Source organism: Microtus pennsylvanicus, chromosome 1 (genome assembly GCF_037038515.1).
Source record: "Microtus pennsylvanicus isolate mMicPen1 chromosome 1, mMicPen1.hap1, whole genome shotgun sequence".
Lineage (NCBI taxonomy): Eukaryota > Metazoa > Chordata > Mammalia > Rodentia > Cricetidae > Microtus > Microtus pennsylvanicus.
Genome location: NC_134579.1, coordinates 106,413,734 through 106,430,163, shown reverse-complemented (window position 1 = coordinate 106,430,163; position 16,430 = coordinate 106,413,734). Strand labels below are relative to the sequence as shown.

Genomic DNA, 16,430 nt, shown 5'->3' with positions numbered 1-16,430 from the left:
CAGGGCTGCAGCACTCTTAACCACTGAGACATCTCTCCGACCCTGAGCTCACATTCTTGCTCTTGAGCTTTGTGTAAGACCTTAAACAAGTGCCACGAGACTTCCAAACTACCAAGTCTCTTGTCTGTAAAATGGGCAGAACAGCGCATTTACAGACTGTTTAAGACAGCCTAAGCGCTATTCTGTGCTTCTTTTGTTTGCCACTGGGGCTCTGTGGGGTGAGTATGAACAACTGAACAATTAATGTTCTACAGATGTAGAAAATCTAGGCAGAATTCTTCATTGTCGTGAGGTTAAACGAGCTGTTGTAAATAAGAAATTCATCAAGCATCTGGGATGGACTGAGGGCTCATCAAAGGTTACCTAACATTACATAACAGGGATATGTGAAAGCTTGGGCTGGCAAGATGACTCAGTGTGTAGAAGGGCTTTCTGCCAAGCTTGATGACCCCTGGTCCACCTCAGGACCAGCCTGGTGGAAGGAGAGAGCCCTCTTGCACAAGCTGTTCTCTGACCTCCATACAATGCCACTGTCGCATCCTTTCCCCTATGTAAATAAGAGTAAGATAAACATATGTAAAGGCAATACACGTTCAATGATGATGCAGTGCGAAAGGAGGGGGAAGCAACTCTTCAGGATGGAGTTCAACACCTGTAATGTGAGGTGGGATGGGGGTACAGTGTCAGTTTAGCTACTTGGGAGGCTGAGGTGGGAAGGTCAAAAGTTCAAGATTAGCCTGGCCTGGTGAGGGATTCAAGGCCAACCTGAGCAATTTAGTGGAACCCTGTCTCAAAATGAAAAACAGTTGTTGGAGGTATGGCTCAGAGGTAGAGCATCTCTCTAGAATTCCCCAGGACCAGGGGCAGAGGTCATGGCTCAGTGGTAGAGCCCCTCTATAGAATTCCCCAGTGAGAGGCTGGGGTGTAGCTCAGTGGTAGAGCCCCTGCCTAGAATCCCTCAGTGAGGGGCTGGGGTGTGGCTCAGTGGTAGAGCACCTGCCTAGAATCCCCAGTGAGGGGCTGGCATGTGGCTCAGTGGTAGAGCACCTTTCTAGAATCCCCCAGTGAGGGGCTGGGGTGTGGCTCAGTGGTAGAGCACCTTTCTAGAATCCCCCAGTGAGGGGCTGGGGTGTGGCTCAGTGGTAGAGCACCTTTCTAGAATCCCTCAGTGAGGGGCTGGGGTGTGGCTCAGTGGTAGAGCACCTGCCTAGAATCCCCAGTGAGGAGCTGGCATGTGGCTCAGTGGTAGAGCACCTTTCTAGAATCCCTCAGTGAGGGGCTGGGGTGTGGCTCAGTGGTAGAGCACCTACCTAGAATCCCCCAGTGAGGGGCTGGGGTGTGACTCAGTCCCTGCCTAGAATCCCCCAGTGAGGGGCTGGGTGTGGTGTAGTGGTAGAATCCCTGCCTAGAATCCCCCAGTGAGGGGCTGGGGTTTGGCTCAGTGGTAGAGCCCCTGCCTAGAATCCCCCAGGGAGGGGCTGAAGGGTGCTTTCCTAGCATACAGAAGCCCGAGGTTCAACCACAGGTACTGGGGAGAGGGGAGCTGTAACAATGATACAATTTATACGTGTTTATCTTTCACTCAAACCTTGTACACATTCAACTGTACTCTTGCTCTGTTGCCGCCTACTGAAACGGGAAGGAAGACCTGGCAACATCCCATTTTACTGTTACTCTCTGAGAAGTGGTCAGCAACGATTTCATCCATCAAGAGGCAGAGGTGGGATTCAGATGCAGGTGGGCACAGCCATGGGGTGCCTGCTGAGAGCCTGTAGTAGCCAGGGATTTTCCTGGAGCCACAGGCAGAATGTATGAGAGAGGTAAGGTTGGAAGCAAGAGTCACAGCTTTCAGTAAGGGCTTGTCGCTGGCAGATTTGGATTAACACAGCAACAAGACCTGTCCGTCTTTGTAAGTGGATTGATGCCTTCCTATTGCTGCCCTGGTGCTAAGAGGATCTAACACGCAGGCGTCTGTTAGCCTTGGCAGTGGAAGAACCGTTGGCTTATTTAAGGAGATCTGTGGTCTGCCTGAGTGCCAAGCTGATAGGGCTAGGTTGACAGGGAAAGGCGCCTGCTCCTACCTCCAGAGGCAGATTCCACGCTATGTACACATGAGACTTGTAGTCGTCCATCCAGACCTCGGCTACCCGGAGCGCGTTCCTCTTGGTGTAGAAGCCGATGTTGCTGTTGTAGGGTTTCTTCTTCCGCTCGATGTGAGCCACCCGCGAGCACGGAAGGACCTCCATGCTGCCGCCACAGAGCCACACCTGGAGGCAAGAGACTTGATCAGTGCAGCAGAGGATATCCCAGAGTGATTGAACACATTTAGCACAGGTCCTAGTTTCCTCTCGATTGCTGTGATAAAACACTCTGACCAAGCGACTGAAGGAGTAAAGGGTGCATCTGGCTTACACTTCCAGGTCACAGCCTATCACTGAGAGAAGTCAGGACAGGAACTTTAGCAAGAACTTGAAAGCAGGGCTGGAGAGATGGCTCAGTGGTTAAGAGCACTGACTGCTTTCCCAGAGGACCCAGGTTCAATTCCCAGCACCCCACATGGCAGCTCACAACTGTCTAAAGATCCAGTTTCAGGGGATCTGACACCTTCACACAATGCACATAAAATAAAGTTATAAAAACCATAAAAATATTTTAAAAAAAGAACTTGAAGGTAGGAAACACGGAATACTGCTTATTGGTGCACTCACAGGGTCAAGCTTAGATAGCTTTCTTATATAACCCAGGACCACCTGCCTAGGGAATGGTGCCACCCACAGTGGACTGGACCCTCCTACATTAACAATCCCCCAGTCTCATCTAGGCAATTATTCAGTTGATGCTTCTACTCTCACAGACTCTAAGCTGCAGCAAGTTGACAGTCAAAGCTCACTAGGACATTTAATACAACCGTCAGTTTGAATGGACCTAGAGTCATCTAGAAGACAAACCCATGGGCATGGCTGTAAGGGAGTTTCTAGACTGGGTTGACTGAGGAAGAGAGGCTTAACCTTGAACATGGGTGACACCATTGCATGGGCTGGGGTCCTGGGCTGGATAAAGAGGAGAAAGTGGCCAAGCACCAGCATTCATCTCTACTTCCTTACTGAGGAAGCAACATGACCAGCTGCCTCATGTTCCTGCCGCCACGCCTTCCCGCCACGATGGACTGAATCCCTGACCTGTGACTCACAATAAACCCTCCCTTCTTAAAGTTGATTCTTGTCAGGTACTTGGTGACAGCGATGAAAAAGTAACTAATACATTTCAATATGTCTGGCTTGTCCAATTTCTCCTTCGGCTACATTGTTGTTGTTATTAGCTCAGGCCTTTGGGAGAACTTGGCTGTGGTTCCTCTGATGTCATCTCTCTCATTCCCCCTTTTTTCTTTGTGGTGTGTGTGTGTGTGTGTGTTTCTCTTCTGGCTTCTGTGGGCACTTGCACAAAAGTGGTATTCACTCATATATGAATACATGTGAATACATAAATAAAAACAGTAAAAATATGTCTTTTTAAGGAATTAATAAATGTAAGGGTTGGGGCTAGTTGTTGAGTTGGGAAAGTACTTGCCATGCAAGAATGAATAGCAGAGTTCAGCCCTGGGTAGCCAGGCCTGACAGCTTGTGCTTGCAATCCCAACTATGGGGAGGTGGGGGGCAGGAGGAGCCCCTGTGTTCACTGGCCAGCCAGCCCAGCCTCCTTGCTTAGCTCCAGCCACTGAGAGACTCTGTCCCACAAAAGAGGTGACAACATCTGGTGGACACCCCAAGGTTGTCTTCTGGCCTCCACACCCATAGGCACATACATGAACATAAACACAAGCACACACACAAAATTAAACTTATAAAGAATATCACGCTCAGTTCTTAAGGAAAGGTGAGTGTGTGTGTGTGTGTGGGGGGGTTCATTCATTTCCTGGAACTAAGTAATAGTGAAGGGCTTCAGGTTGTAATGAACACCTCATCTCTTGGAGGTGTGAGAGATGGAACCTGGGGCCCTGTGCAGGCTAGGTGAGTGTTCTAGCACTGAGCCCTATGCCCAGCCTGTGTGACATTCTTGGTGTTTGTGCGACACACAGGATGTCACTGACTTTACAACAGTCTACTGAGACTTTGGGAACAGTGTGGGGCTCACCCCACCTTCTTCAGGTTCTTCATTCACACACTAGCCCTAAAGATGGTCTCTGAGGCTGTTGACACACACAGGGCTTTCTCCTCCTTCCCTTAAGGGTGTGCACTTCTGAAATCTGAGGACCGTCTCTCCCAAATGTCGTCTGTGTCCATGATAAGGTCACTCTGAAATCCATCTAAATTCATCTCTACGGATCAAAGCAACAGCAAGCGGGGCCTAGCAGCACACTTTATTCTTCCTAGGTACTTGGGAGATGGAGGCAGAGAGGTCACAGCAAGTTCCAAGTACTGTTTGGGCAACTTAGTGAGACTTCCTCAAAGTAAAATGTAAGAGGGCTGGGGTGTATTTCAGTAGCAGAACACCTGCCTGCGATCCCCTCAGTGCTGGGGTGGGGCTTGGCGGTAAAGCGGCTGCATCGTCTGCACCAGGTCCTGGGCCATGGACAAAACAACAACACACTAGTAACAATAACAATAGAAAGTAACATCGATGGATCTCTCAATGCAAAACTCATGAACAGATAATCCCATTGGGTCATCTAAGTCTAGGTAAATTTTAGCCTTCTATACTTTGGTAAAATATGACTAAAAAAATAACTAGGTATCTGGCTAAGAAAATAGTTTGTTTTGTTCATCCTTTCTTCTTCGGGACTCCTTGGGAACACTTGCCAATCCCAGTCCCTGCCACTGGTAATGACCCCCAGTATTTTGTGTCTCCCCTGGACCCGTTTAAACGCATCTTCTCTTCCACACCTGGATGGATGCGCCGTAGCTTTCCTCCTACGTTCCTTTTTACAAAAATTCAATTTCAATCTGGGGCTTTATTTATTACAGTTTCTCAGAAACAGGATTTACAAATGCAAATCTTGAGACATATCTCAATTTAAGTACTGCAGCGGCGAGAACCCCTAAACATCTAGATTCTACTGCCGGTTGGGTCGATGCAAGCCATTTCTCTTCGCACAGGCTGAGGAATTAAAATGAACCTTGGTAAGTGACATGAGATTCCAAGGAGGAAAGAAAGGCATTATTGAAAGCAGCCAGATTCATTGAGCAGAGACCAGGGACTGAAAGGGTTTCTTTTTCTTCTTTTTTTTTATTTTTGTTGCTTTTGTATTTAAAAGACAAGCTATATGAGAGAGAGGAGAATCATACTGGCCTGAACTTATTACCAGTTAAAATCCCATGTAATCTTTATGCATGTTTAAGTCCTATTTGCTCTGTCTTCCTCTTTCCTCAAATCCCTTCATTTTTGTTCCATTCCCTCCTTCTCTCCCGCCTACAATCCCGTTCCTGCTTCAAATCCCTTCTTCTCTTTGTGCTGTGGTGGAGACCGGGGACAACAGCATCAAGATTATTAACATACGAAGGATTGAAAAGATGGCTCAGTAGCTGACGGCATTTGTGTACAGGAGTTCCATTCCCTGCGACCCACAGGCCGAGGGGGAAAATTGACTCCACAAGTTGTCCACTGACCCCCGCACACACTGTGGGACTTGTGCACACATGCAGAGTCAATAAAGTATAATAAAACTTTAAGATCAGCCCACGAAAGAAGCAGTTGGCAGAGACTGGAATCTCTTTCCCACCTGAGCTATGAGGATCAGAGTGTTTGAGAAAAGCCCACTGGAGAGGCAGCTCTGAAGGAAATGAGTCTTGCGCCTCCTGGACCAGCATGTTTAAGTGGATACCCTCTGTCCATCCTGATAGACCACCTTCAGCTTCGGGAGTACCATTGACTTTAAAAATTATTGTGTGTGTGTGTGTGTGTGTGTGTGTGTGTGTGTGCGTGCATGCGTGTGTCCTTACACATGTCCCACAGTACAGGTGGAGGTCAGGGGATGGCTCGTGGGTGTTGATTTTCTCCTTCGACCATCTGAGTTCCGGAGACTGTTCTCAGGGCATTAGGCTTGTTAGCAAGTGTCCTTACAATCTTAGTATCTCACTGGCCTGGATCCCTTTTCTTAATAAACCATCTCTATTCCTACTTTTAACTGTGTATCTCTAGTACATTTTTTTTTCATTTTGGACACAAAAACATAAAACCATTATTGATATTGCTCGGAACTCGAATCCACACTGTGATGCTTAATAATTGCCATCTTCATGGGATCCAGAATCACGTGAGAGATAAGCCTCCTGGCATGCCTGAGGCATCATTTAGTTCAGTGGTTCTCAACCTGTGGGTCGCGACTCCTTCGGGGGGGGGGGGGGTGAATGACCCTTTCAGAGGGGCCGCATATCAGATACCCTGTATATCAGATATTTACTTTCTGTTTCATAACAGTAGCAAAATTGCAGTTATGAAGCAGCAATGAAAGTAATTTTAGGGTGTGTGTGGTATGTGTGGGGGGTCACCGCAACATGCGGAACTGCGTTAAGGAGTTGCAGCATTAGGAAGCTTGAGAACCACTGCTCTAGACTAAGGTTAGCTCTGAGATTGTCTGTGAGCGATGGTCCTGATGGGCTCAGCTGATGTATGGAAGATGCATCTTGACCATGGGCCAGGGAACAATGACAAAGAACGTGAGCTGAACACATGCCTTCACTGCTTTCTTCTTCCCGACTTTGCCTGCCACGTGCCTTGTGGCTTTGACTTAGCCACCATGGTGGAATGTTTCTCTACATGTAAGTCAAAATACTTCCCTAGACTGCTCTTTTTATGCTATTTTGAAAAATTAACTTTAATATTTATGTGTGTCTGTGTGCTTGGGCAGAGGTGAGCGGATGGTTATCAGATTGCCTGGATCTAGATTTACAGTTGGTCGTGAGCCACCTAACATGGGTTGCGGGAAACAAACTCAGGTTCTCCGAAAGAGAAGTATATGCTCTCAGCCGCTGAGCCACCGCTCCAGCCCTTGTCCAGGTATTTTTATCACAGCCGCACAAGAGTAACTAGGGCGTCCATCCAAACAGACCCTCCTCCCTTCCCCTACAGCAACACGAAGCATTTCATTGCTCTTTGTGTTCCCAGAACCTGATGGTAAACTTACAACAATTTGCCTTCCGTCATGGAACCCTACACCATAGGGTTTATGAGGGCCAGAATTCTGAGTGAAATGCTGCCAGGGCCAGGAAGGTGAGAGAACAAGGAGCCCACTGACAGAGCCCACAACCTTCACCGGTTCCTCAGTGCCGAACGCTACAGCAAATGTCGGGAAAGGGCTGCAAGCTGCCTTAACACCTTCACATGGAAGTCTCCGGAAGGCAGGTGGGTGATGACATTGTATTCGCTTTCCTATCTATGCATATTATCGTCCCTTCTACCGCCATTTAGTGTGCATTTTGCTGAGGATTAGAAAGCAGCTGTTAGAGTGTAATTATAGATAATCTGTGCTCAGCCACAGGAGAGTGAATTATTGTTAATTCCATCTTCAACGCCAAAGGCCACAGCTTTGAGAGTGTATGCTGGGACTTGGAAGCTGGTATTTACATTTTTTAAAAAACTGATCTCGTGTGTGTGTGTGTGTGTGTGTGTGTGTGTGTGTGTGTGTTTGATATCCAGAGGCCAGTTGAGATAGACAGGACTCTTGAATCTGAAGTTATATTGGGCAATTGTGAGCTGCCCCACACGGAAATTAGGAACAGAACTTGGGTCCTCTATAAGAGCATTTACAATCTTAATTACTGAGCCATCTCTCCGGTCCCCGTTTCCATAGAGATTTTAGACAGTGTGTGATGTTTAATCGCCACTGCCAACTTGGACAGTTGGAGACACACCTCTGAGTGTGTCTGCAGGCATGTTTCCAGAGAGCCTTAACAGAGGAGGGAAGGCCTGCCCTGAATCAGGGTGACATCCTCTTATCTAGGCTGGGGTCCTGGACTGAACAGAAAGAAGAAAGTGAGCTGAGCACCAGGAGTCTCTGCCTCCTGACCGTAGATGCCATGTGACCAGCTGTCTCACGCTCCTGCCGCCATGTCTTCCTACAGTGGACTATGTCCTCTCAAACCAAAGGCCACAGCTGAAGCAAAGACCAGTACAGGTTTCCCACAGGCCTGGATTCTCAGAGCTGTTCTAAGACCTCAGTTGCTGTGGGTCTAGTGGCTTTACGCCCCCTGCTGGTGAGTTCCATCAGTTGATGTCATAACCTCTCAGGGACTCACACATCCCTCAACAGGGTGCTTCCCTCCTACCCTGAGACTATGGTAGATCCCAGTCGCTTTATTTAGTAGAAACTTCACTTTGGGTCCCCGTTCTAGCCGTATTTCTGTTGCTATGAGAAAACGTTCTGCCAAGCCGAGAAGGGAGAAAGGGTTTATTTCCACTTAGAGTTCCCCAAGGTACAATCCACCGCTTCCTGGAAGTCAAGGGAGGAACTCAAGCAGGCTCATCACATCCGCAGCCAAGAGCAAAGAGAGAAATGAGCGCACGCTCACCCCAGATCAGCTTGATTTTGTAACTCCTATGGTCCATGGCCTCCAAAGTGTGCAGTGGGGGTTAGAGAATTAACTCCTCAGAGGCTGGTACCCACCCGTAATGTGCTGCGTCCCCCTATGTTAACTAACAAGTCAAATCTCCCATACACACACCCACATTCCAATCTAGAAAACTAGCCAGCATAGGCCTCAGTGATGCCCTTCCATCTACGAGCCAGTCTAGCAACATATGACAAGCTGTGTAAGGATCCGATGCCTTCTATTAGTGACAGGCAGTGTCTGCTTCCGGCTAGTGACAGCAACCAAAGTGTGGGCGTCAGTCTCCTGGGCACCCAATTCTCAGCCTCCCTTTTAGCTGGCTTGGCCATAGGCTCTTCTTTTTTCATCATTCACCATCGGTGGCTTTGAAGACAGCGTTGTGGCTTCAAAGACTCCATCCCGTTCCCCACTGCATGGTCAAACTCAGAAGCTACCCACTGAAGGATGGGAGCCACAGTGAGGAAGGAGCTGAGACCTTCTAATGATCACATGTTAGGTTCCCTGCCAATATCTATCATGAACTTGTATTTTGGGCCTGCGTGGTATATGTATGTATGTCTTTAAGTGTGGCTATGTGTGCATATGCATGTATATATGTGTATGTTTGTGTGTGCATGTGGAGGCCAGCGGTCTAATCGGGTGTCTCTCTTGATCACCCTCCACTTTATTGTTCTGAGACAGGGTTCCCACTGAACCCTCAATTCATTTATTTAGCTATACTGGTTGGTCAATGAGTTCTCAAGATTTGTCTGCACAGTTATCTGCCGCACCAGAGCATCCTGTCTCTGAGATTTCCAACCACATACTGCCTGCTCATATTTTTTTAATTTATTTATTACGTATACAATATTTGATGGAGGAAGGTCATTGGTTAATTAATAAAGAAACTGCTTGGCCCTGATAGGTTAGAACATAGGTGGGTGGAGTAAACAGAAGAGAATGCTGGGAGGAAGAGGAAGTGAGCTCAGACTCGATAGTCTCCTCTCTGGGGCAGATACCATGAAGCTCCAACCCAGGATGGATGTAGGCTAGAATTTTCCTGGTAAGCACACTTTGGTGCTACACACATTAATAGAAATGGGCCAGGCAGTGTTTAAATGAATACAGTTTGTGTGTTGTTATTTCGGGTCATAAGCTAGCCAGGCAGCCAGGAGCTGGGTGGCAGGAACGCAGCCCCACAGCTCCTTCTACAAATATTCTGTCTACATGTATGCCTGCAGGCCAGAAAAGGACACCAGACCCCATTACAGATGGTTGTGAGGCACCATATGGTTGCTGGGAATTGAATTCAGGACCTTTGGAAGAGCAGGCAATGCTCTTAACCTCTGAGCCATCTCTCCAGCCCCTATGCTCATATTGTTTGAATGTGTGCTAGGGACCCAGACTCGGGACCTCTTAATGACAAGGCAAGTAATGGAACCACTGAGCCATATTTCCCTCCCCTCCATGAATTTAAGTGCTGGGGAACCAAATGCAGGGCCTTGCTTATAAATGTTGGGCAATAGCTTCTCCATTGAGCTACGAGCTCAGCCTCACCATGGATTCTTAACCTGTTATTTATTTATTTGGAGGAGGAATGTGCCCATGTGGAGGTCACAGAACAATGTATGGGAGTCGGTTCTCTCTTCCCAACATGTGGGTCCCAGGGACCGAACTCAGATCGTCAGCCTTGGCAGCAAGCACCTTTACCTCCTGAGCCATTTTTCCAGCCCAGATTTTTTTTCCACATTAAACCAAGGAGATTTGGAATTGAGCATGTTCCAGGGACCTGAGTGGTTTGCCCCAGGCACTCCGCAGTCCTTACTCTGAACTGCAAGCTGTTGAAATTTGAGAAGCCCCTGGCTTTTGAAGGATTTAGTGTCCAGAGGCAAACAGCCTCACTGAACTTTGAGTCATTTCATTTGGTTTTCTCCTGGAAAGCAATCTGCTCCCCACTGTCCGTGGAAGTGGGATCCTGCCCTAGGATACTGCCAACTTCCCTGACCTCTCCCATTCCATTCAGTTCTTGGACCTGCTTGGGGACCAGTTTCACACTGAGAAATCTGTTGGAACAGGCAGCCTGTGGCAAGGCTGCTGAAGGCGACACGGTCTTTTAAATGTTTAAACAGTTCTTTCTGGTGCTGTCTTGTTTTGGCTCGCCTAACACTGTGTCCTGTGTATCTCTTAGGACCGGGGGTCCGAAATGTCATCTCTTGCGTACAGACAGCCGCCGCTGCTGCTGCTGCCGCTGCCAAGGGCTGACCGTCTGGCTCCCACAGTGTCTGAGAGGTGGACAGCACAGGTGTGCCATCCACTCACAGACAGCTCCTTGACAATGAAAGCCAGCATGATCAAAACGGCAAACTTTGCTCCTAGGCTCAAAGCGGACCCAGGGAGGATGCTGCATTAGTTTCTTTGGTGTAATACTTTTCATTTTTCCTTGTGTAAAAAGGATGAATACGCTTGCTTGAGCTTAGGCAGTATTTTTTGTATTCAGAATTTTAAAAATTACATTTATTTATGTGTGTGCGGGCGTGTAAATATATGTGTATATTTGCGCCACAGTACTCACGGGGAGGTCAGAAGACAACTTTCAAGAGTTGACCCTCTCCTTTGAACCCTTGGGATCAAATTCAAGACCTCAGGCTTGGTGGCCAATGTCTTTACTTGCTGAGCTATCAAGCCAGACCCTAAAATTTTGTTACATTCTGTAACGCAGACTGGTCTCCAACTCACAGCAATCCTCCTGCCCCAACCTCTGAGTATGGAAACAACAGGCCTGTTCCACCAATCTCAGCTCTATTTACAAATCTTTGAGTTCAGATCTCGGGAGATTTTTTTTTCTGTCCTCACAAACATGATTTTTGTTATTGTTTTACACGAGGTGGGAACAAGCCAAAGAGGCCCCTGACCTTCATCCAGCTGTGAAGTCTGCAGACGTTTTGATCTTTTTCTATCCTTTTTAAAAATTAATTTATTTAAAAAACTATCTTTTCTCATTTTACATACCAATCCCAGTTCCCACTCCCTCCCCTCCTTCTGCTCCCTCCACCTTCCTCCCCTCCCCACCCCACCTCACCTCCATCCACTCCTCAGAGAAGTGGGAAGGCAATAAAGTCTAGCACATTGCTTTGAGGCAGGACCAAGGCCCTCCCCACTATATGTAGGCTGAGCCTTTTCTATTCTTTACAGAGGGTTTGTGATAAAGGATTGGCTTAATAGTTTACATCGGGGTCTGGAGAGATGGTTCCGTGCTTAAGGGTCAAGAGCATGTGCCACTCTCGCGGGGGACGTGAGTTCTGTCCCCAGCACCCCCATCAGGCAACTCACGAGATGCCTGGCATTTGACACCCTCTATCTACCGGCACTGTACTTATGTGCCAATGGACACATAATTTAAAAATTAAATAATAATTAAAATACAAATTTGCATTGATGAATAACCAGCGGAATCCAAAGTCTCAACAATTCCGCCAGGAAGCACGAATCACGGTTTATCTTTCTGGCAACTACTTCACCCTCCCCATCCTGCCTTTGTTTTCATAAGTACCCTAATTTCCTAAATAGCGTAGTTTCTCGGTTGTAAAGCGTGATTACCCTGACTTAGAGAAAATGGTGCCAGCGGTGCGGTGCGTGGACCGGGCTGCAGCCTTCCCACAGCCAATGTCCATTCCTCATCCTGTCAGATCTTGTCTCTTCTGTTGAGACGCCAAGAAAATTGTTCCAGTGGGCGGACCCATAACAGAAATCTCCATGCGACAAGGAGGACCGATTCTTCAGGGTCGCCAGAGGGTTGGCTACTTCTAGCTAGCATTTTGATCCGTCCTGGGGTTAATGGGATTCCGTGTACGTGACAAGGATTTGATAACTTAATGCATGTCTTGCAGGCTGTTTTCAGCTATACGCCATGGTCACCAGGACCCATTGTGTGGCTGAGGGGACAGAGCACTCGGCTTCACATATCGGAGATGAACTGTGTCCGTACCCCCACTGAGTTGCCCTTTTGAACTTACTCAGCGTGGGAGTCTCTGGAGGCAAAGTTGAGACACCAGTTCAAGAAGATGGGCATCTGTTTTTTTTCTGGGACAGGAGCGGGCACTGCAGAGGCATTCTGGGAGAAAACGGAGCCTTGCTAAATGGTGGGTTTTGCGGCGGGCAGGAGAGAGGAGAGCAAGACTCCACGGATGGGAGGGGCTCTCGGAAGTCTCATCTCACTGTCAGCTGACTCATGGTGTTCCCACAGTGACTACAAATTCCCATCCCCATTACAGTGTGCTGGACATCCCTTGGCTTGGGGATCATGAGCAAGCTCAGCAATCCTCGCTTTAAAGCCCAATGGCCTGAAGCGCACCATCCCTGGGACCCATCTGACAGAAGAGCAAACTGAATCCTGAAAACTGTCCTCTGATCTGAATATGTTTACCACAGCACACACACGTGCATGCACACACTGAAAGCAAAAACAAAAACAAAAACAACCTTTTTTCTCTATAGCTCTCCATCTTTACTAGTAGTACTCGTCTTTGGACTTAATTAAATTAATTAATAATTTTGTATGGGGGCATGTAGTGGTGTGTGTCATGGTGTGTGTGTTGGCCAGAAGACAACCTCAGGGGTCATTCCTCAGGTGTCTTCCAGTTTTCTTTCGAGACAGGTCTCTCACTGTCCTGGACCTGGTCATGTAGGCCACATTAGCTGACCGGCAGGCTTCCGGGGATCTGCTTGTCTCTACTTCCCATCTCACAATCGCTGGGATTAGAAGCACGCCCTTGTTTTTACAAGGGGTCTGAGGCTCGAACCCAGGTCTTCATACTTGCACGATAAGAACTTTACCAACTAAGCTCACTGACTCAGCCTTCCTTTTAATCATCAGTGTATATTAACTGGACAGAGTAAGGTATTCCATTGTGATACTCCCATATAGACACATAGTGTACTGGAATGCTACATACCCTCTATGGCCTTTTGTGGTCTCCCCTCTCCCTTCCTTTTCCTATTCTCTCTCTACTTCTGTTCTAATTAATGTTAACTGTTAATCTGAGATGGCCTAAAAATTATAAGATTGGCCTATGGACATTTCTTTGATTATTAAATGATGGAGGAGGGCCCATCCCGCTGGGGTGGCACCATAGCCCGCTGGGGGTAGCACCATAGCCCGCTAGGGGTGGTAACATAGCCCGTTGGGGGTTGTACCATAGCCTGCTGGGGGTTGTACCATAGCCTGCTGGGGGTGGTACCATAGCCCGCTGGGGGTGGTACCATTCTCTGGGCAGGTGACCCTGGACAATATACAAGAGGAGGAACTTAGCTGTGAAGCACCAGCAAGCAAGGATGTGAACTTCTTCTCTCTGCTCTTGTCTGCGGATGTGATACGGCTTGTTGTTTGGGTTCCTTGAGTTCCCCAAAGTGAGAGATTGCAATTTGAAACTGTAAGCCACATAAACCCTTTCTGCCCTATGTATTTGTTACAACAGAGATAAAAGTAGACTACTATTATAACTTACTGGGATGGTGCTATCTCACTGTGGTTTTATTTAAATTTTTGTTTATTTAAGTATGGATGTGTTGCATTATGCCTGCATTATGTCTGTACACATAATAAGAGCAGAAGAGGGTGTTGGATCTCCTGGAACTGGATTATAACTGGTGGTTATAAGTCTGTGTGCATGTGTGTGTGTGCTCCTCACTACTGAGCCATCTCTCCAGTCCCTCACTGTGATTTTTGCCTTGTGTTTCCCAGGTTTAGTGAAGCTTTGGATTTTTCTCATAGTCTTATTAGGCGGTTTAGTTTCTTCTTTGGATATAAATCCATTCAGATCACCTGCCCATTTTAAAGTGGGATTATTTCTTCTCTCCATTTGTGATGGACAGCTCTGTCACCTCGAGAAAAATCATGTGAAGAGAGAGTCTCTGGGCAGGGGGCTGTTTTGACAGGGAAGACCCTTCCTTAAATTGGGTGTTACCTCTGTCATGGAAGGAGATATCATTGTTTCTTTGTCCATTTGGTGCTCACTCCTGCTGGTGGGTCCACCTATCCTGTTACTGCTATACTAACTCCACTGTTATTAGAAACCCCTTTGGGCTTCCCACATGGCCTGAAGGTGAGTGTCTCTCTAGGAACCCTTCAAATATTTGGTCCCACGTTGGGATTGCTGAGACACCCAGGATTGCTGAGTAGCCAGCCAGTCTCGGGGATCTCCCTGTCTCTACCTCCCCAGCATGGGGATTACAAACACCTACCATCATGCTTCTGTGGGTTCTGAAGGTGCTCACAAGGCAAGTCCTTTACTGTCTGAGCCATCGCCCTAGCTCCACTGGACTCTTTTGAAAAAGAGTTATTATTTTTAGGTATTGATATGCACATTAAGTACTGTGGTATCTGAGGAGACCCGAGGTGTTGAATCTCCTGGAGCTGGAGTTACCATGTGGTTGTGACGTGGGAATCGAACTCAGTTCAATTCCCAGCAACCATCTGGTGGCTCACAACCATCTATAGTGAGATCTGGTGCCCCCTTCTGGCCTGCAGGGTTACATACAGGCGGAACACTATACATAGGAAATAAACCTAAGAGAAAAGAATATAAAACACTGGAGGAAGCAAACAGGCTGAACCTAAGGATGCAGCTCCCTAAGGAAGGAGAGGGCAAGGACTGGAGCTCGTGGAGTTGTCTCCATTTACAGTCACCTAGGAGACGACATGCCTCGCTCTCGTGACTTCCTTGCCAGGATGGACGGCAGTACTCTTGAAGTGTGAGCCTGGATTCAACCTTTCCTTCTTTCTGAAGAAAGATTGCTTTTGTTCAGAAGGTTGTCACCGCAACAAGAGAAATAACCAATACGGGTGGGAACTGGGATTTGGAGTTTGGGGTGGATGCTAAGACCAGTGGTGGGGAAGGGGAGACCCGATGACCCGAGTATAAGAGAGGGAGGAGCCCTTTAAGGAGACTCCACTGTGATGTGGGTGCCCTGTGTGGGTCGAGCTTAGGTCCTACACACAAACTTCTATTCCTATAGTGCCACTTTGCCTTCTGATGTAGTATGATACGAAATGGCCCCGGCAGGCTCGTGGGTTGTTGATTCTGAGCAGGTTAATCAAATCTTTGGAGGTGATTAGATCATAAAAGCTCCAAGTTCATCCATAGGTTCGTCTACTAACAGATTCATAACCTGTCTGCATGGTTCATAACCTGGGGTGTGGGAGAAGATGCCTGGTGGGATCTAGCTGGAAGAAGTAGATCTCTGAGGAAAAGAGTGCTTCTTTCATTTTTGGAAGGATTTATCCCGCGTGACTAAGTGTGTGAGCATGCACCTCTCTCTCTCTCTCTCTCTCTCTCTCTCTCTCTCTCTCTCTCTCTCTCTCTGTGTGTGTGTGTGTGTGTGTGTGTGTGTGTGCGCGCGCGCGCACATGTACATGTAAATGCACACGAGGCCAGAATAGGACATCGAATGCCCTGGATCTGGGATGACAGGCAGTCGTAAACAATCTGACGTGGGTGCTGGGAAACAATTTTAGGTCCTCCAGAAAAGTACAAACACCCCTAACTGCAGAGCCACCTCTCCAGCCCCACCCCCGCTTGGGTATTTGCCTTTTGAGGAATACCTGACTACCAGACTTGGAGCAGGCTGCTCTCATACTTATAGAGAAAGAAATGATCATGCCATTCCAAACCAAGCATACAAATGGGGTTTTCTGTTCAGCTTCTGGACTGCAAATGCCAGCTGCACCCTGGCTCTGTCACCAGCTGGCACGAATGAGTTAAAGGCTCGGTTCTCACGTTGCTCACTTTCTCTCTAGCATTTCCAGGCAAGCAAGTAACGAGCAACCAGAAAACAGGACTTCGAGAACGCATTCAAGCAAACAAATGCTAGGCGAGTCCTCCGGGGGCCTGTAGAGGGCAATGAGGCATG

The 16,430-nt window shown here is 47.7% G+C and overlaps 1 protein-coding gene across 2 annotated transcripts in view; it reads right to left on the bottom strand.

Annotated features, from left to right (window-relative positions):
- Galnt17 (polypeptide N-acetylgalactosaminyltransferase 17) overlaps nt 1-16,430 on the bottom strand; it is a 422,314-nt gene that overhangs the window by 28,886 nt on the left and 376,998 nt on the right. For both annotated transcript variants that reach the window (XM_075977683.1, XM_075977693.1), the window contains one exon: nt 2,082-2,267. In XM_075977683.1, the coding sequence (XP_075833798.1) occupies nt 2,082-2,267 (186 nt within the window). The remainder of the gene's footprint in view (nt 1-2,081; nt 2,268-16,430) is intronic.